Raw genomic sequence first — 20,212 nt, 5'->3', positions numbered from 1 at the left:
GGAAGGAGAGAAGGAGGGAGGCAAGGAGGGAGGGAAGAAGGAAGGAGGGAGGGAGGGAAGCACAAAGGAGGATGAAAGGGAGAATAGGAGAATGGAGGGTGAAAGGGAGGGTACAAGGAAGAAGATAGGGAGGGAGGGTGAGAGAAAGAAGGGAGGGAGAGGAAGGAAGGAGGGAGGAAGGGAAAGAGGGAAGGAGGAGGGAGGGAGGGAGAGGTCCTGTGGGATAGGGAGGAAGAGATGGAGCTAGCAAGGGAGAAAGGGAGTGTGCCAGGGAGAAAGCAAGCCAGGGAAAGGAAAAGAGAGGGAAAGAAGCAGAGAGTGAGCAAGCCACATAGGGAAAGAGGGAGAGAGCAAAGGAGGGAGGGAAGGAGGAAGGGGGAAAGGAATAGAAGGGGAGGAGAAGAGGGGTCCTGTGAAATTCGGAGGAAGGGAGGGAGCAAAGGAGGGAGGGAAAGCAAGCGAGGGAAGGAGAGAGGGAAGGAGGGAATGGGTAAGAGAAGGAGGGAGGGAAAAAACAGGACAGGGAGTAAAAGAGGAAGGGAGAGAGTGAGCAAGGAAGAAAAAGAGGGAGCCTGGGAGGGAAGAAAGTAGGTGAGGAAGGGAGAGAGCAGGTGAGGGAGCAAGGGAAAGAGAGGAAAGGAGAGAGCAAGCCACGGAGGGAGGGAGGGTGTAGACTAGCCAGGGAGAGAGGAATCTATCCACCAAGTAAGAGAGGGAGCCTGGGAAGGAAGCAAGAGGGAAAGAAAGAGGGAGCCAGCAGGTGAGTGAGGGAGGGAGGAAACAAGGGAAGGAGTGAGCAAGGGAGGAAAAGCAGGAGGAAGGGAGGAGGGAGCAAGCAAGCTGGCATAGGAGGAAGGGATAGAGTGAGGGAGGGAGGGCTCAAGTGAGCAGGTGAGTAAGGGGCAACGAAGGAAGGTGGGGTGGTGAGTGAAGGAAAAAAATCACTGGAGGGCAGGTGACAGGGAAAGAAGGAGGGGAGGAAGGGAGCAAGTTAAGGAGGGAAAGAATGAGGCAGGGAGGGAGGGAGAGGGTAAGAGTCAGTATGTGTCTGGGGAGGAGAGGGAGGCAGGAGCTGGGGAGTGAACCAACACAGAAACAAGGCCACAGTTCTAAAGTTCTTTGAAATCCTTGGTAAAAGTTGCCACTTCTCTGCTCCCAAACCCTAAGGCTTCCTACAACTAGCCTAGCTGAAGGAAAAATGAAAGTTGAACAAGATCAGTTAGCACCTAGGGAAGGGGAATCAGAGAGGTTAGTTAGATGGATAATGGTCATGAAGAAAAGGTCAGCTACTCACTTTTATACTGCTACTTCCCAAATTACTATTTCACCTGGACCATTTAGACTCACTGCCATCAACACCAGGCCATTTTCTCTTAAATGTCTCCAGCACCCTGGTTAGGCAATGCTTTGTTATATAAGCAGATTGAGACTCCACCAGATGGGAATGGAGTTGGTAGAACAAGAAAATGGTGGAGGCAGAGAATCATGGACCAGAAGGAAGCTGTAAAAAGAACTGCCCATTTAATTAGGTGGATGCCCACATAATACATCTTCAAATAGAAAATGGAAGAACCTTGCTGATGCCAGGAAACCAATACACCACCATTGCCAACCAACACCAGCTTTTCTGCTTTGGGAAGAGGGACAAAAAATGTGGCAGAAAAAAATTATTTGTATGTATGTAACTGTATACACACACATCAGTACACATATACACAAGTGTATACACATGTGTATATATGTACATATAAATGTATGTATTCACAGTTATGTGTCACTTAACAAGAGTGATACGTTATGAGAAATGCATCATTTTCATCATTGTGGGAAGATCACAGATAAGAGTGTACCTCCAAAAACCTAGATGGTACAGCCTATACACCCAGGTTATATGGTATATAAGCCTGTTGCCCCTAGGCTACACACCTGTACACACGTGACTCTACTGAATTCTGTAGGCAATTATAACACAATGGTATTTGTTTAGCCTATCTAAACATAGAAAAAGTACAGTAACAATACAGCAAAAAAGATTTAAAAACAGTACACCTGTATTGGGCACTAACCATGAATGGAGCTTGTGGGAGTAGAAGTTGCTCTGGGTGAGTCAGTGTGTGAGTGGTGAGTGAATGGCAAGGCCTGGGACATTCCTGTACACTGCCATGGACTTTATAAACACTGTACCTGTACAATTAGGCTACACTAAATTTATAAAAAATATTTTTTCTTCAATAATAAATTAACCTTAGCTTACTGTAACTTTATTTTATAAAACTTTGACTCTTTTGTAATAACAGCTTAAAACACAAACACAGTATAAAGCTGTATAAAAATATTTGCTTTCTTTATATCCTTATTATATAAGCTTTCTTTGAGACAGGGTCTCGTTTTCTCACCCAGACTGGAATACAGTGGCTTGAACAAATCTCACTACAGCCTCAACCTCCTGGGCTTAAGGGATCCTCCTGCCTCAGCCTCCTATGTAGCTGGGACCACAGGTATGTGCCACAATACCCAGCTAATCTTTTTTATTTTTTTGTAGAGATGGGGTGTCACTTTGTTCTCCAGGCTGGTCTTAAATTCTTGGGCTCAAGCAGTCCTCTTGCCTTAGCCTCCCAAAGTGCTGGGATTACAGGCATTGAAATACCATGTCCAGCTTTACTTTTTACTTTTTAAACTTTTTTATTAAAAATGAAGACACAAACACACACATTAGCCTAGGCCTAGAAACGGTCAAGATCATTAATATCACTGTCTTCTACCTCCACATCTTGTCCCATTGGAAGCTCTTCAGGGCTCATAACATGCATGGAGCTGTCATCTCCTACAACAATGCCTTCTTCTGGAAAACCTCCCTAAGGACATGCTTGAGGCTATTTTACAGTTAACTTTTTTTTTTTTTTTTTTAAATAAGTAATAGTATACTGTAAAGCGGGTCAGGCACAGTGGCTCACACTTGTAATCCGAGTGCTTTGGGAGGCCAAGGCAGGAGGATTGCTTGAGGCCAGGAGTTCAAGACCAGCCTGGGCAAAATGAGACGCCACCCCTACAAAAAAATTTCTGAAACTTAGCCAGGCACTGTGGTGCATGCCTATAGTCCTAGTTACTCGAGAGGCTGTGGTGGGAAGATTCCTTGAGCCCAGGAGTTTGAGGTTACGGTGAGCTATGATCACATCATTGCACTCCGGCCTAGGCAACAGAGCGAGATTTTGTCTCTAATACAATAATAATAAAACAATTAAAAGTATAGTGAACACATAAATTAGTAACAGTTTATATCATTATCAAGCATTATGTACTGTATGTAATTGTATGTGCTATACTTTTATGACTTGCAGTGCAGTAGGTTTGTTTACACCAGCATCACCATATGAATAATGCATTACATTACAACGTTACAAAAGATAAGATGTCACTAGGTGACAGGACTTTTTCAGCTCCATTATACTCTTACAGGACCACCATAGTATAAGCAGTCCATCATTGACCAAAACATTGTTATGCAGCACATAACAATGAATATATATGAATATATATTCATTCACTGGGTTGGACGGAAACTTGATTAGTTCTCCAGGCCATAGGGACTCAGGCTCACCTCAAATTTTGCTGCAATCATAAAGGCAGTGGCTCCAAGGAGTTGTAACTTATCCTTCTTGCATACTGCCTTCATTAGGTAGAGATCCACCAGCTTCACCGCCAAGTACAGGGTCTCATGGGTCATCTCAAAGGACACCTGGAGGAATACACACACGACACAGATCTGCATATTGTCCAGCTCCAAAGTCACCTCCAGACAGATCTAGCTACCTGGACTGTCTGCAACATCAAGAACAGTCCTGGCTAGCTGGGACTCTTCTACGAATACAGAAACTGCTTTAGCTAGATTCCTGTGTATATCTCCTGTGCCTCTGAGGACACTGGCATTATCTATCCTTACACATTTGGGTAGTTGACCAGCCTTACAAATCAGAGAGAAATGCTCTGCCTTCTCTATAAAAGCCTTGAGTGGACACATCCTCTCCCTTTGATCTCTGATACTTAGATTCTTGCTTTCTCCATTTGCTGCCAACTTGTACAGTGACCTCCCAAAGGAGATGTTTATTTAGCTCTGAAATATGGAAACTCATTTATTAGTTTATTCATGTACTACTTTCTCTTCCCAACTAGATATGCTATTAGAATATATCAATTGGGAGTAGCACAATTCAGAAGTGAGCTAAGGGACTGGAGAAGTCAGACTGGGATTAAAGTATTAATAATATAACCCCCTTCCCTTCTTTTCGTTTTCTGACTCATTTGGTTTCTCTCTCGCTTTTTTCTTAGTCTAGCTTATGGTTTGTCAATTTTATTTATCTTTTCAAAAAACAACGTTTTATTTTGTTGATCTTTTGCATTTTTTTTTTTTTTAGTCTATTTCATTTAGTCTTGCCCTGGTCTTTATTCTTTCTTTCCTTCTACTAATTTTGGGTTAAAGCAGTTCTTGCTTTTCCAGTTCCTTAAGGTGCCTTGTTAGATTGTTTGATATTTGTCCACTTTTTAAAAATTTATTTTTAAATTTTATTTATTTATTTATTTATTTATTTATTCATTTATTCATTCATTTATTTATTTTGAGATGGAGTCTGGCTCTGTCCCCCAGGCTGGAGTGCAGTGGCATGATCTCAGCTCACTGCAAGCTCCGCCTCCCGGGTTCATGCCATTCTCCTGCCTCAGCCCTCTGAGTAGCTGGGACTACAGGCGCCTGCCACCACGCCTGGTTAATTTTTTGTATTTTTAGTAGAGACGGGGTTTCACCGTGTTAGCCAGGATGGTCTCGATCTCCTGACCTCGTGATCCGCCCGCCTTGGCCTCCCAAAGTGCTGGGATTACAGGTGTGAGCGCCCGGCTGATATTTGTCTACTTTTTAAATAAAATTTTGCTATAAATTTTCCTCTTAGTACCACTTTTGTTTTATCCCATAGGTTTTGGTATGTTGTATTTCTATTTTCATTTGTTTCAAGAATTTGATTTCCTTCTTAATTTCATTGACCCATTTGTTATTCAGGGGCATGTTGTTTAATGTCCATGTATTTGTACAGTTTCCCAACTTCCTCCTGCTATTGATTTCTAGTTTCTTTTTCTTATGTATCCTTGTCTTGCCTTCACCAACTCCAAGAAACCATCTCCTATAGCCCTAGTCCCATGGTTTGTGCTGGCCCGTGCAGTACCTTTCTGCAAATTAGAAAAAAAGTGCCTTCTTTGGGTGAATGCAGCCCTTCAAGCATACATCTTATTAAGTAGATAATACCTTTATATGAATTAGCCAAAGGCTACTGCTACCTCAGGGCACAGCAGCCCCATAGCCAGAATGCACAGCTTGGCAAACAAAGTGTGAGCTAGATTCTATTGGCGGTTTCAGTCTTGGCTAGAGACGCTGTACAGGAATAATTTGCACATCTATACACAAGAGTCCCACCCAATCTTCAGTGATGCTTCTTCCTCACAACCCCTTGGGTTCTTAGGATTCAAGAATAAAATCTGTCCTCATCCAACAACTCAACCAATGCATGAATATTCTCTTTAACATCTCTACCAAGTAATTGTTTAGATCCTGCCATACAAACCTCCAAATATAGCCCAATGTCTTTTTGAATGGCTTTAACAGAAAATTCTCCCTTATATTGAGTGACATTACCCTCTCTGTAAGTTTCACTTAATTGGACCTCCCCTTGTATAGGTTACTCTTAATGACTGATGAGTAACCTAGATGATCCAAATCTAGTACATCTAGTACCTAGATGATCCAAAAAATAGTCAATGAGAAGCACTTGAAATTGACATGTATTTTCATGGATGAATGATTGTCTGAAGATGGTCAAATACAATGGTTCAGCAATACACACATTAAATTTCTGAATAACAGAAATACTAAGAAACAGTTCTTATTGTTTCTGGAATATGGCCTTGGATCTACTCAGAAACCTGTTCTATGTTAGTTTCCGATTGGTGCCTGATATAGTTTGGATGCTGTCCCCTCTAGATCTCACGTTGAATTGTAATCCCCAATGTGGGAGGTGTGGCCTGGTGAGATGTGTTTGGGTTATGGGAATGGAGCCTGCACAGCTTGGTGCTGTTCTGGCAATAGTGAGTTCTTGTGAGATCTGGCTGTCTAAAAGTGTGTGGCACCTTACCCCACCCTCTTGCTCCTGCTTTTGCCATGTGACAGCCTACTCCTGCTTTGCCTTCTGCCAAAAGTACAAGCTCCCTGAAGGGGCCTCCTCAGAAGCCAAGCAGATAGCAGTGCCATGCTTATACACCCTACAGATCTGTGAATCAATTAAACTTCTTTTTTTTTTTTTTTTTTGAGAGACAGGGTCTCACTACGTTGCCCAGGGTGATCTCAAACTCCTGGCCTCAAGCAATCCTCCCAAAGTGCTGGGATTACAGGCATGAGCCACTATGCCCAGCTAAGCCTCTGCAAAAGAAAAATAAATCTTGGGACCCCAAAATCACTAAGCTAAAGAGAAAAGTCAAGCTGGGAACTGCTTAAGGCAAGTCTGTCTTCTATTCTATTCAGTCATCCCTCTGCTTAATGAGATAAATGAATATCTGATTGGTTCCTTTGATAAGGCTAATCAGAAACTCAAAAGAATGCAAACCATTTGTCTCTTATCTACATATGACCTGGAAGCCCCCTCCCCACTTCGAGTTGTACCACCTTTCCAGAGTGAACCAGTGTACATCTTACATATATTGACTAATGTCTCATTTCTCCCCAAAATGTAAAAAACCAAGCTGTGCCCTGACTACCTTGGGCACATGTCATCAGTACCTCCTGAGGCTGTGTCATGGAAGCAAAATAAACTTTCTACATTGACTGAGACCTGTCTCAGAGATTTTGGATTAACATATCTTTTTAGAATAAATTACCCAGTCTCAGGTATTTCTTTGCAGCAGTGCAAAAATTGCCTAACACAGAAAATTGGTACCAAAGAATGGGGTACTGCTATAAAGATACCTGAAAATATGGAAGCAACTTTGGAACTGGGAAATGGGCAGAGGATAGAAACATTTGGAGGGCTCAGAAGAAGAGAGGAAGATGAGGGGAAGTTTGAAACTTCTTAGAGACTGGTTAAATGGCCAAATGCTGATCAAAATGCTGATACTGACATGGACAGTGAAGTCCAGGCTAAAGAGGCCTCAGATGGAAATGAGAAATTTATTAGGAACTACAGCAAACGTCACCCTTGTTATATGCCTTAGCAAAGAACTTGGCTATATTGTTAAGGGAGGAGACCACCCCTCATATTGTCTTATGACCAATTTCTGCCTCAAAGAAAAAGTAGGAGTTAAAGAAAAGACAGAAGTGAAATCAGTAGTCAGTATGCATTCCAGGCCTGGTAGTTAAAAATTGACCCCTGACCTAGCCGGTTATGTTATCTATAGATACCAGACATCGTATGGAAAAGCACTGTGAAAATCCCTGTCCTGTTCTGTTCCATTCTGATTACCGGTGCATGCAGCCTCCAGTCACATACCCACTGCTTGCTCAATCGATCACGACCTTCTCACACGGACCCCCTCAGAATTGTAAGCCTTAAAAGGAACAGGAATTGCTCACTCAGGGAGCTCGGTTTTTGGAGACATGAGTCCACCAACGCTCCCAGCTGAATAAAGCCCTTCCACAACTTGGTGTCTGAGGGGTTCTTGTGTGCGGCTCATCCTGCTACATTTCTTGGTTCCCTGACCGGGAAGCGAGGTGATTAATGGATGGTCGAGGCAGCCCCTTAGGTGGCTTAGGCCTGCCCTGTGGAACATCCCTGTGGGGGACTCCAGTCAGTTTGAGCGACGTGGATCCTGAGAGTGCTCCCGGGTAGGCAATTGCCCCAGTGGAACGCCTCACCAGAGCAGTGCATGGCAGGCCCCTGTGGAGGATCAATGCAGTGGCTGAATACCAGGAAGGAACTGGCACTTAGAGTCCAGACATCTGAAATTTGGTAAGACTGGTCTTTGGAACTTAGCCACTCCATTTGAGTGGAAGCATGGCCTAATCACCCATGACGTGTCTGTACTGGCACTTTGGTTTTTGTTTTTGACTTGACTTGGATTGCTTGATACTTTGGTTTTGGTTTTGACCTGGCTTGGATTTCTTGATACTCTGATTTTGGTTTTGATTCTGGTTTGGTGCAAACTGTAAAAGTGTGTGTGTGCCCTCTTTACCCGTTCTTTGTTTTGTGGTGTGCATGTGGTGTGAGCGTGGTGTTTTGTCTCAAGGAAACATGGGTCAGGCACAAAGTAAGCCTATCCCACTAGGAACTATGTTGAAAAATTTCAAAAAGGGATTTAAGGGAGACTATGGAGTTACTATGACACCAGGAAAACTTAGAACTTTGTGTGAGATAGACTGGCCAGCATTAGAGGTGGGTTGGCCATCAGAAGGAAGCCTGGACAGATCCTTTGTCTCGAAGGTATGGCACAGGGTAACCTGTAAGCCAGGGCACCCAGATCAGTTCCTGTATATAAAGTCTTGGTTACAGCTAGTTTTAGATCCCCCATAGTGGTTAAGAGGACAGGCAGCAGCAGTACTAGTAGCAAAGGGACAGTTAGTTAAGGAAGGTTGTCAGTCCACCCACCGAGGGAAGTTGGCGCCAAAAGTCCCGTCTGAGCCAACACCAGAAGAATCATGGCAGGAATTGGTATCAGCAGTGCCTCCTCCTTATTGAGAGGAAGGGCTCCCCACTCCTGAGCCCACAGCACCTCCACCTCCACGAGATATCCATACTCCCAGACCACCCAGAGTAGACAAAAGAAGAAGTGAAGCCGTGGGAGAAACTCCTCCTTTGGCAGCTCACTTACGGCCCAAAACTGAAATCCAAATGCCCCTGAGAGAACAGCGATATACTGGGGTAGATGAGGATGGACACATGGTGAAAAGGCAGCCTTTGTGTATCAACCTTTCACCTCTGCTGACCTCCTCAATTGGAAAAATAATACTCCATCTTACACCAAAAAGCCTCAAACTTTAATTGACTTGCTCCAAACTATTATACACTCATAATCCTACTTGGGATGATTGCCACCAGCTGCTCATGTACCTCTTTAATACAGATGAAAGGCGAAGGGTGCTCCAGGCGGCAACTAAGCGGCTAGAGGAGCACATCCCAGTCAATTACCAAAACCCCCAAGAATATAGAAGAATTCAGCTGCCAGGAACAGACCCCCAATGGGACCTGAACGAGGGGCCAGACATGGAGAGGCTAAGGCAGTACCATGAGGCATTGATATAAGGTCTAAAGAAAAAGACTCAAAAGGCTACAAATGTAAATATGGTCTCTGAGGTCATCCAAGGAAAAGAGGAGAGTACAGCGCAATTCTATGAACAACTGTGTGAGGCTTACTCTATGTACATTCCTTTTGATCCAGATAGCCCTGAAAATCAGCACATGATTAATACGGCCTTAGTTAGTCAAAGCGCGGAAGGTATCAGGAGAAAGTTGCAGAAACAGGCTGGGTTTGCAGGTATGAATACCTCACAGTTACTGGAAATAGCCAATCAAGTGTTTGTGAATAGAGATGCAACAAGTCCCAGAGAAAGCCATAAGGAAGACAAACGCCAGGCCAGGTGAAACATTGACTTACTGGCCACGGCCATTAGGAGAATTCCCCTGAAAGGACAGGGAAATGGGGGTTCTAGGAAGAATACCCAATCTAATTGCCCACGCTTGCAATAAAACCAATGCACCTATTGTAAGGAAATAGGACATTGGAAAGATAAGTGTCCCCAACTGAAGGAAAAGCAAGGTGATTTGGAGCAAAAGACCTCAGATAAAGACGAGGGTGCTTTGTTCAATCTGGCTGAAGGGCTATTAGACTGAAGGGGGCCAGGCTCAAGTGCCCTCAAGGAGCCCACAGTCAGGATTACAATTAGGGGCAAGGACATTAAGATTTTGGTTGATATTGGTGCTGAACATTCAGTAGTGACCACCCTGGTTGCCCCCTTAGAAAAAAACAAGAAACCATTGATGTAATCAGAGCAACAGGAGTTTCCACTAAGCAGGCTTTCTGTCTACTTCAGACCTGCTCACTGGGGGGACATGAAATAGTTCACCAGTTCTTATATATGCCTGACTGTCCCTTGCCTTTGCTGGGAAGAAACTTGCTTAGCAAGCTGAGAGCCACCATCTCCTTTACAAAACAGGGCTTTTTACAAGCTAAAGTTACCAGGAACAGGAGTTATCATGGCCCTTACGGTCTCCAGGGAAGAAGAATGGAGACTTTGCTGACCAAGCCAGGCCAAGAGATTAAACCAGCTCTAGCTAAGCAATGGCCCCAAGTATGGGCGGAGGATAATCCTCTGGGACTGGCGGTCAACCAAGCCCCTGTACTCATAGAAGTTAAGCCTGGGGCCCAGTCAATTAGACAAAAGCAGTATCCGGTTCCCAGAGAATCTCTCAAAGGAATCCAGGTTCATCTCAAGCACTTGAAAGCCTTTGGAATTATAGTTCCTTGCCAGTCTCCATGGAACACCCCCCTCCTCCCTGTCCCTAAGCCAGGGACCAAGGACTACCAGCCAGTACAGGACTTGTGCTTGCTCAACCAGGCTACAGTGACTCTGTACCCTACAGTTCCTAACCTTTACACATTGTTAGGGCTGCTGCCAGCTGAGGACAGCTGGTTTACCTGTCTGGACTTAAAAGATGCCTTCTTTAGCATCAGACTAGCTCCTGAGAGCCAGAAGCTGTTTGCCTTTCAGTGGGAAGATACGGAGTCAGGTGTCACTACTCAGTACACTCGGGCCCGGCTTCCCTAAGGATTCAAGAACTACCTTACTATCTTCGAGAAGGCCCTGGCTCGAGACCTGCAAAAGTTTCCTGCTAAAGACCTAGGCTTGCTCCAGTACGTGGGCGACCTTCTGCTGGGACACTCCACAGCAGTTGGGTGCACAAAAGGGACAGATGCCCTGCTTCTGCACCTGGAGGACTGTGGGTATAAGGTGCCTAAGAAGAAAGCTCAGATCTGCAGACAGCAGGTACACTATCTGGGATTCACTATTCGGAAAGGGGAGGGCAGCCTGGGGTCAGAAAGAAAGCAGGTTGTCTGCAGCCCACCGGAACCCAAAACCAGAAGGCAAGTAAGGAAATTCCTAGAAGCTGTGGGGTTTTGCAGATTATGGATTCCAAACTTTGCAGTACTAGCCAAGCCTTTGTAAAGGGTTACAAAGAGGGGCAACCAGGAGCTTTTTGAATGGAGGCCTCCACAACAGCAAGACTTTTGTGAGTTAAAGGAAAAACTTATGTCAGCCCCAGCCCTAGGACTACCAGATTTGACAAAGCCCTTTACACTCTATGTGTCAGAAAGAGAAAAAATGGCAGTTGAGTTTTAACCCAGACTGTGGAGCCCTGGCCAAGGCCAGTGGCCTATCTCTCAAAACAACTAGACGGGGTTCCCAAAGGCTGGCCCCCATGTTTAAGGGGCCTGACAGCGACGGCCCTGTTACCACAAGAAGCGGATAAACTAACCCTTAGGGAAAACCTCAACATAAAGGCCCCCCTATGCTGTGGTAACTTTGATGAATACCAAAGGATATCATTGGCTAACAAATGCTAGATTAACCAAGTACCAAAGGTTGCTATGTGAAAATCCCCGCATAACCACTGAAGTCTGTAACACCCTAAATCCTGCCACCCTGCTCCCAGTATGAGAGAGCCCGGTTGAGCATAACTGTGTAGAAGTGTTGGACTCAGTTTATTCTAGCAGACCTGACCTTTGGGACCAGCCATGGGCATCAGTAGACTGGGAGTTATTCATGGACGGGAGCAGCTTCATCAACCCACAAGGAGAAAGATGTGCAGGATATGCGGTGGTAACTTTGGACATTGTCATTGAAGCCAAACCGTTGCCACAGAGCACTTCAGCCCAGAAGCCTGGGCTCATTGCTTTAACTCGGTCTCTAGAACTCAGTGAAGGTAAGACTGTAAACATCTACATTGACTCTCCATATGCCTTGCTAACCCTCCAAGTGCGTGGAGCATTATATAAGGAAAAGGGCCTTTTAAACTCTGGGGGAAAGGACATAAAATATCAACATGAAATTCTACAATCATTAGAGGCAGTGTGGAAACCTTAGAAGGTGGCAGTCATGCACTGCAGGGGACACCAGCGAGCCTCCACCTCAGTGGCCTTAGGAAATTCCCAAGCTGACTCAACAGCTCTAAAAGCAGCATCTACGCCTTATCAGACATCAGTAGCAGCCCCCTTACTCCCTCAAACACCTGACCTGGTACCTACCTATTGTAAGGAAGAAAAAGACTTTTTCCACACAGAAGGGGGGCAAGTAATAAAAGAAGTATGGATCAGACTGCCAGATAGGAGGGTAGCTGTGCCACAGTTGCTGGGAGCCACAGTCGTACTGGCTGTGCATGAAACCACTCATCTAGGTCAAGAGTCACTTGAAAAGTTGTTAGGCCAGTACAGTGAGATGTAGGCCACTACATCTCACACTTGCCAGCCCTTGCCAAAGCAGTAGCACAACAGTGCATTACTTGCCGACAGCACAATGCGAGGCAAGGCCCCACTGTTCCACCTGGCACACAAGCTTATGGAGCAGTTCCTCTTGAGGATCTTCAGGTAGATTTCACAGAAATGCTGAAATGTGGAGGTAACAAGTATTTGCTGGTTCTTGTGTGTACTTACTCTGGGTGGGTGGAGGCTTATCCAACACGAACTGAAAAGGCCTACGAAGTAACCCGTGTGCTTCTCTGAGATCTTATTCCTAGGTTTGGACTGCCCTTACAAATTGGCTCAGATAACGGGCTGGTGTTTGTGGCTGACTTGGTACAGAAGACAGCAAAGGCATTAGGAATCACTTGGAAGCTACGTGCCACCTACCGACCTCAGAGTTCTGGAAAGGTAGAGCAAATGAATCGGACCATCAAAAATAGTTTAGGGAAAGTATGTCAGGAAACAGGTTTAAAATGGATGCAGGCCCTTCCTATGGTATTGTTTAAAATTAGATGCACCCATTCTAAGAAAACAGGATGATCCCCTTATGAAATACTGAATCATAGGCCTCCTCCTATACTATGGGAGCTTCCAGGCACTCCCCGAGAGTTAGGTGAAATTGAGTTACAGCAACAGCTACAGGCTTTGGGAAAAATTACACAGACAATCTCAACTTGAGTAAATGAGAGGTGTCCCGTCAGCTTATTCTCCCCAGTTCACCCTTTCTCTCCAGGTGATCACGTGTGGATCAAGGACTGGAACGTAGCCCTTTTGTGGCCACAGTGGAAAGGATCTCAGACCATAATCCTAACCACTCCCATGGCTGTAAAGGTAGAAGGAATCCCAGCCTGGATCCACCACAGCTGTGTGAAACCTGCAGCCACTGAAACCTGGGAGGCAAAACCGAGCCCGGACAACCCCTGCAAAGTGACTCTGAGGAGGACAACAAGACTTGCTCTAGTCACACCCAGAAGCTGACTGGTCTACGCACAGCCAAAGCATGAGGGGAATCATCGTGGGACTCATTTTCCTTATAATTTGGACTTGTATAGTAAAAACTTCCACCGATTTTCCCTGCATGGAGGACTGCTCTCAGTGTATATACATCAGGTTACTGAGGTAGTGCAACAAGTTAAAACAATCTTTCTGTTCTATAGTTACTATGAATGCCTAGGAACTTTAAGAGGAACATGTTTATAAAATGACACCCAGTACAAGGTATGTAGCCCAGGAAACGACCACCTAGATGTGTGTTATGACCCCTCTGAGCCTCTCATATCCAGAGTTTTTGAAATAAGATTAAGGACTGAAGCCTGGTGGGGACTCGTAAATGATACAAGTAAAGTATTAGCCAAAACAGAAGAAAAAGGAGTGCCCAAATGCGTAATCTTGAAATTTGATGCCTGTGCTGTCATTAATAATAGAGTTAGGAAGGGGATGTGGCTCTTTTGAATGGGAAAAAGGCTATATGACTGAAAATAAGTACATTTTTCATGAATTAAGACTGTGTGGAAACGAATGTAGATACTGGTCTTGTGTCATTTGCGCCACTTGGATAAAAAATGAAAAGGATCCAGTCTACCTTCAGAAAGGAAAAAGTGGCCCTTCCTATACTAAGGGACAATGTAACCCTTAGAGCTGGTAATAACCAATCCCCTTGATGCTCGCCAGAAAAAAGGGAAGCATGTGGCCTTAGGAATCAGTGGGGCCAGACTGGATCCTTGAGTAAATATCTTAGTTCGAGGAGAAGTTTACAAATGCTCTCCTGAGTCAGTGTTTCAAACTTTCTATGATGAACTACATGTGCCAGTACCAGAAATTCCAGGAAAAACAAGAAATTTGTTTTTGCATTTAGCCAAGCATGTAGCCCAGTCTCTCAATGTCACTTCATGTTATGTATGTGGAGGAACTGTAATGGGAGATCAATGGCCATAGGAAGCCCGAGAATTAGTACCTACAGACCCAGTTCCTGATGAATTCCCGGCTCAAAAGAATCACCCTGATAATTTCTGCATCCTAAAAGCCGCAATTATTGGACAATATTGCATAGCTAGAGAAGGAAAAGAATTCACTCACCCCGTAGGACGACTTAGTTGTCTGGGACAGAAACTGTATAATGGTACCACAAAAACAGTCACTTGGTGGAGTTCAAATCACACAGAAAGGAATCCATTTAGTAAATTCCCAAAGCTGCAAACCGTGTGGACCCACCCAGAGTCCCACCAGGACTGGACAGCCCCCACTGAATTATACTGGATATTTGGGCATAGAGCTTACACCAAATTACCCAACCAGTGGGCAGGCAGTTGTGTTATTGGCACTATTAAACCATCTTTCTTCCTACTGCCTATAAAAACAGGCGAACTCCTGGGCTGCCATGTCCATGCTTCCTGAAAAAAGAGAAGCATAGCTACAGGAAATTAGAAAGATGTTGAATGGTCCCAAGAGAATCATACAATATTATGGGCCTGCTACTTGGGCACAAGACAGCTTGTGGGGATACTGGACCCCCCATTTACATGCTCAACTGAATCATACAGTTACAAGCTGTCTTAGAAATCATCACTAATAAAACTGGCAGAGCCTTGACTATTCTGGCCTGGCAAGAAACTCAGATGAGAAATGCTATCTATCAAAATAGATTGGCTCTCAACTACTTGCTAGCAGCTGAAGGAGAGGTCTATAGGCAATTTAACCTTACTAATTGCTGTCTACATACAGATGATCAAGGGCAAGTAGTTGAAGACATAGAGATATGACAAAACTGGCACATATGCCCATGCAAGTGTGGCATGGATTTGATCTTGGGGTCATGTTTGGAAAATGGTTCCCAGCGCTAGGAGGATTTAAAACTCTTATAACAGGAGTTATAATAGTAATAGGAACCTGCTTACTACTCCCTTGTTTGCTACCTGTACTTCTTCAAATGATAAAAAGCTTCATCGCTACCTTAGTTCACCAAAATGCTTCAGCACAAGTGTACTATATGAATCACTATCAATCTGTCTTGCAAAAAGACACAGGTAGTGAGGATGAAAGTGAGAACTCCCACTAATGAGTAAGGTTCTCAAAGCGGGGGAATAAGGGAGGAGACCACCCCTCATATTGTCTTATGACCAATTTCTGCCTCAAAGAAAAAGTAGGAGTTAAAGAAAAGACAGAAGCGAATCAGTAGTCAGACAGCGCGGCACTGCATTCCAGGCCTGGTAGTTAAAAACCCCTGACTTAACCGGTTATGTTATCTATAGATTCCAGACATCGTATGGAAAAGCACTGTGAAAATCCCTGTCCTGTTCTGTTCCATTCTGATTACCGGTGCATGCAGCCCCTAGTCATGTACTCACTGCTTGCTCAATTGATCATGACCCTCTCATGCAGACCCCCTCAGAGTTGTAAGCCCTTGCCCTTAAAAAGGACAGGAATTGCTCACTCCGGGAGCTCAGATTTTGGAGACCTGAGTCCACCAATGCTCCCAGCTGAATAAAGTCCTTTCCTTCCACAACTCCGTATCTGAGGGGTTCTTGTCTGTGGCTTGTCCTGCCACATTGTGTCCATGCTCTAGGGATCTGTGGAAGTTTGAACTTAAAGTAACAACCTAGGGTATCTGGCAGAATAAATTTCTAAGCAGAAAAGTGTTCAAGATGGGGCCTGCCTGCTTCTAAAAGCCTACACTAAGATGCAGGAGCAAATAAATCACTTAAAGTTGGAAGTTTATATTTAAAGAGGAAGCAGAGTGCAGAAGTTTGGAAAATTTACAGCCTGGCCATGTAGTAGAAAAGAAAATACTGTTTTCAGGGGAAGAATCCAAGCAGGCTTGGGAACAACCAATGGCTAGAGAGATTTACATAACTAAAAAGGAGCCAAGTGCTGATAGACAAGACAATGAGAAAAAGGCATTTAAAGCTTTTCAGAGATATTCAAGGTAGCCCTTTCATCACAGACCCAGAGGCCTAAGAGGGTGAGTGGGGGGTGGCTTCCATGTGCAGCCTCAGGACACTGCTCCCTGCATCCCTGAAGCCCCAGCTGCAGCTCAAAGGGGCCCAAAGGGGCCCAGGTACTTGGGCCCACTGCTCCAGTGGGTGCAAGCCATAAGCCCTGGCAGCTTCCATGTGGTGTGAAGTCTGTAGGCACAGAGAGTGCAAGAGTGAAGAAGGCTTGGCCCCCTCCACCTAGATTTCAGAGGATGTATGGAAAAACCTGGATGTCCAGGCTGAATCCTGCTGCAGGGGTGGAACCCCCCCAGAGAACCTCTATGAGGGCAGTTAGGGGGGGAAATACGGGGTTGAACCCCCTCACCAGAGTCCCCACTGGGACACTGCCTAGTGGAGCTGTGGGAAGGGGGCCACCATCCTCCAGACCCCAGAATTGTAGAGCCATGGGCAGCTTGCATCCTGAGCCTAGAAAAGCGACAGGAACTCAACTCCAGCCCATGAGAGAAGCTACCAGGGCTGAACCCCATAAAGTCACAGGGGCAGAGCTGCCCAAAGCCTTAGGAGCCCACCCCTTGCAGCAGTGTGCCCTGCATGTGGGACACGGAGACAAAGGAGATTATTTTGGAACTTTAAGATATAATGACTTTATTACATTTAAGATTAAATGACAGGGCTTAAGATTTAAACCCTACTGGGTTTCAGACCCCCTTTTGTTCATTCTCCCTTTTGGAATAGGAGTATTTACCCAATACCTGTACCTCCATTGTATCTTGGAAGTAAATAACTTGTTTTGATTTTATAGGTTCATAGGTAAAAGGAACTTGCCTTGTCTCAGATGAGACTTTGGACTTGATGCTAGAATGAGTTAAGATTTGGGGGGACTATTGGTAGGGGATTATTGTATTTTACAACGTGAGAAGAATGTGAAACTTGAGGGGTTGGGGTGAAATGATATAGTTTGGATGTTGTCCCCTCTAAATTTCATGGTGAATTGTAATCCCCAGTGTTGGAGGTGGGGCCTGGTAGGAGGTGTTTGGGTCATGGGGACAGATCCCTCATGGCCTGATGCTGTCCTCATCATAGTGAGTTCTTGCAAAATCTGGTTGTTTAAAAGTGCATGGCACTTCCCCCACTTGCTCCTGCTTTTGCCATGTGATGTGCTTGCTCCTGCTTCACCTTTTGTGATGAGTAAAAAGCTCCATGAGGGCTCCATGAGGCCTCCCCAGAAGCTGAGCAGATGCCAGCATCATGCTTATACAGCCTGCAGAACTGTAAGCCAGTTAAACCTTTTTTGTTTAAATACATTACCCAGTCCCAAGTATTTCTTTATAGCAATGTGAGAATGATCTAACACAGTGCTATAATAAATTACCACAAACGTAATGCCTTACACCACCACCAATTCTTTATATTACAGATCTAGAGGCCAGAAGGCCAAAATGAGTCTTGCTGGGTTAAAAATCAAGGTGTCATCAAGGCTGTGTTGCTTTCTGGAGGTTCTAGTAGAGAATCCATTTTCTTGTTTTTTTTTTTTTCTAGCTTCTAGAGGCAGCCTGCATTCCTTGTTCTGTGGGCCCTTCCACCTTCAAAGCCAGCAATAGCCAGCCAAGTTGTTCTCACATTATATCACTCTCTGCCTCCCTTTTCTATATTTAAGGATCCTTATGATTACATTGGGCCCACTTGGGTAATGGAGGATAATTGCACTATCTTAAATTAAGCTGATAGGCAACCTTAATTCCATCTGCTACCTTAATTCCCCTTTACTAGGTAAGGTAACATATGTACAGGTTCTATGGATTAGAAAATGGACATTTTATTCTGCCTACCACATTGTCTAAAGGAATGTCAGGAGAAAGGGATGGAACGAGCTCATGCATGTGAAAAGTAATGACTACCATGTTAAGTATCAAGAAATTACAGTAAGGTGATTATGAAAAATAAAAAGAGCATAGGAATGGAAAGCAGCAGTTCTCTAAGGATAATGCCTCTGTGAGCAAATGGCACAGCCAGTGCTTGCATAGCCTCCTAGTACCTCACATAGGCACTTGGCCACTTATGCATGCATTCATGCATGTTGGTATCAAGTGGTAACATCAAAGTGTGTGGGTTATATCTGAATGAATGTTTGAAATCTAGAGGCAATAAATATTTAAAACACCAGCTGTGTCAGTTATAGCAATTCTCCTTCCTTGAATATAAGATGATACCCTTCTATCTACCACTTGGAACCACATAAAACAAGTCTAATCCTTGTTGTGACAACCCTTTAACTACTGAAGATAGTTATTATGTCTCCTATAAACCTTTCCCATTCTAAAACAAATAACTTGACTTCGTCTAACTATTCTTCACATGATAATGGTTTTCGGCCCTCTCAGCATCAGGCTCCAAACAAGCGTCTCTGTGCTGGTCAGAAAACAGGGGCAGTGCTGCAGGTAACTTCAAGCAGCTACAACAAATATGGACAAGAAGCCCTTCAGCACATTAGCAAGATTCTCTCCTTTCCTCACAAGTGCCTCTGGTTATGTAACACTCTCCCAATTCTTCAGAAACAACTGCTCTCCCTATCTAGAGATGGGTAAGAAGAAACAAAAGGGAAGTAACAAATAAATCAAAACTATAGAACATATAAAGAATACTCTTAGTCTTGAACTAGGAGACAAATCTGATAAAATCCGCCTCAAATTCCAAAACTCAAAGATCTACCACCTTCTAGAAATACAGAGAAAATCAACCAGATGTATAAAAAAAAAGAACAAGTAATTTTTAAAGGAGAAAAATCCTGAAGAATCAGAGTAAGTGTCTATCTACGCAATCTTTTTATTCCAAAGAACTGAAATACACTTTTAAAGAGTACACCCTCAACAAGGTCTGAGAGGACACTGAATCTATGAAAAGAGGACATTCTGGGATCCAGAAAGACTGATTTCTGATGAAAAAAGGAACTAATTTAAACAATGTAATGGGGGCAATGAACAGCATATTAGATACTGCCAAAACCAAATCAGTTATTCCAATGGCTACCTTAAGAAATTCTCCCAGAATTAAGATATAAAAGAATATTGAAGATAATGAATAAAAACTTGAGGGAATAAATTCTGGAGACACACACACAAAGAGAAAAGGCAGAAGGGTAATAATGTCAAAAAACAAAAGATAAAAATTTATCTGAGTCAAAGAAATAATGAACTTTTAGATTGAAAGGACTCACAATATACCAGACAAAATTAAGGAAAACAGGCTCACATCCAGAAATGTCAAAAATAATTATCCATAGGGAAGACAATATATTACATATAATCTGGATCTAAAAGCCTAGACTATTTTAACTAAAATCAGAAGAAGGAATGAACTAAAATATGCAAATTATCTCAGCTTACTTGAGGGGAAATTAACAGACCAGGTCTATCAAAAGAGTTCGTTAACTAAATACAGACTATATTCACATAAAAAGATATCATGCCACAGTTTAAAAGAATGTTGTAGATCTATACTTATATGGAAAGATGACTAAGACTTATTCCTAAAAAAGCAAGGTGCAGAGCAATGTGTACAGCATAACCTATTCATATTATTCATACAACAAAAATATGTAACCCACACAATTAAAAGCTATATTTCATGTATTGCTCATATAACCTAGGATTTTAAAAGGATAATAAAAAAAACTTTAAAAAAAAGTGGTAAGACATACAATAAAGGATCTGTAAGAATACACCCAAACAATTTATAGTTGTTACCCCACAGAGTTAGGAGAAAAGTGTTATTATGTACACACACACAAACACACACAC

At 43.7% G+C, this 20,212-nt stretch overlaps 1 protein-coding gene across 2 annotated transcripts in view; it reads right to left on the bottom strand.

Moving 5' to 3' along the window:
- The window catches only part of CCNB3 (cyclin B3), an 88,045-nt gene that overhangs the window by 8,754 nt on the left and 59,079 nt on the right, over positions 1-20,212 (bottom strand). For both annotated transcript variants that reach the window (XM_015127414.3, XM_015127417.3), the window contains exon 9: positions 3,599-3,736. In XM_015127414.3, coding sequence (XP_014982900.3) covers positions 3,599-3,736 — 138 coding nt within the window. The remainder of the gene's footprint in view (positions 1-3,598; positions 3,737-20,212) is intronic.

The sequence above is a fragment of the Macaca mulatta genome, chromosome X, assembly GCF_049350105.2.
Source record: "Macaca mulatta isolate MMU2019108-1 chromosome X, T2T-MMU8v2.0, whole genome shotgun sequence".
NCBI classification, from domain to species: Eukaryota; Metazoa; Chordata; class Mammalia; order Primates; family Cercopithecidae; genus Macaca; species Macaca mulatta.
This window is presented reverse-complemented; position numbering and strand designations above follow the sequence as displayed.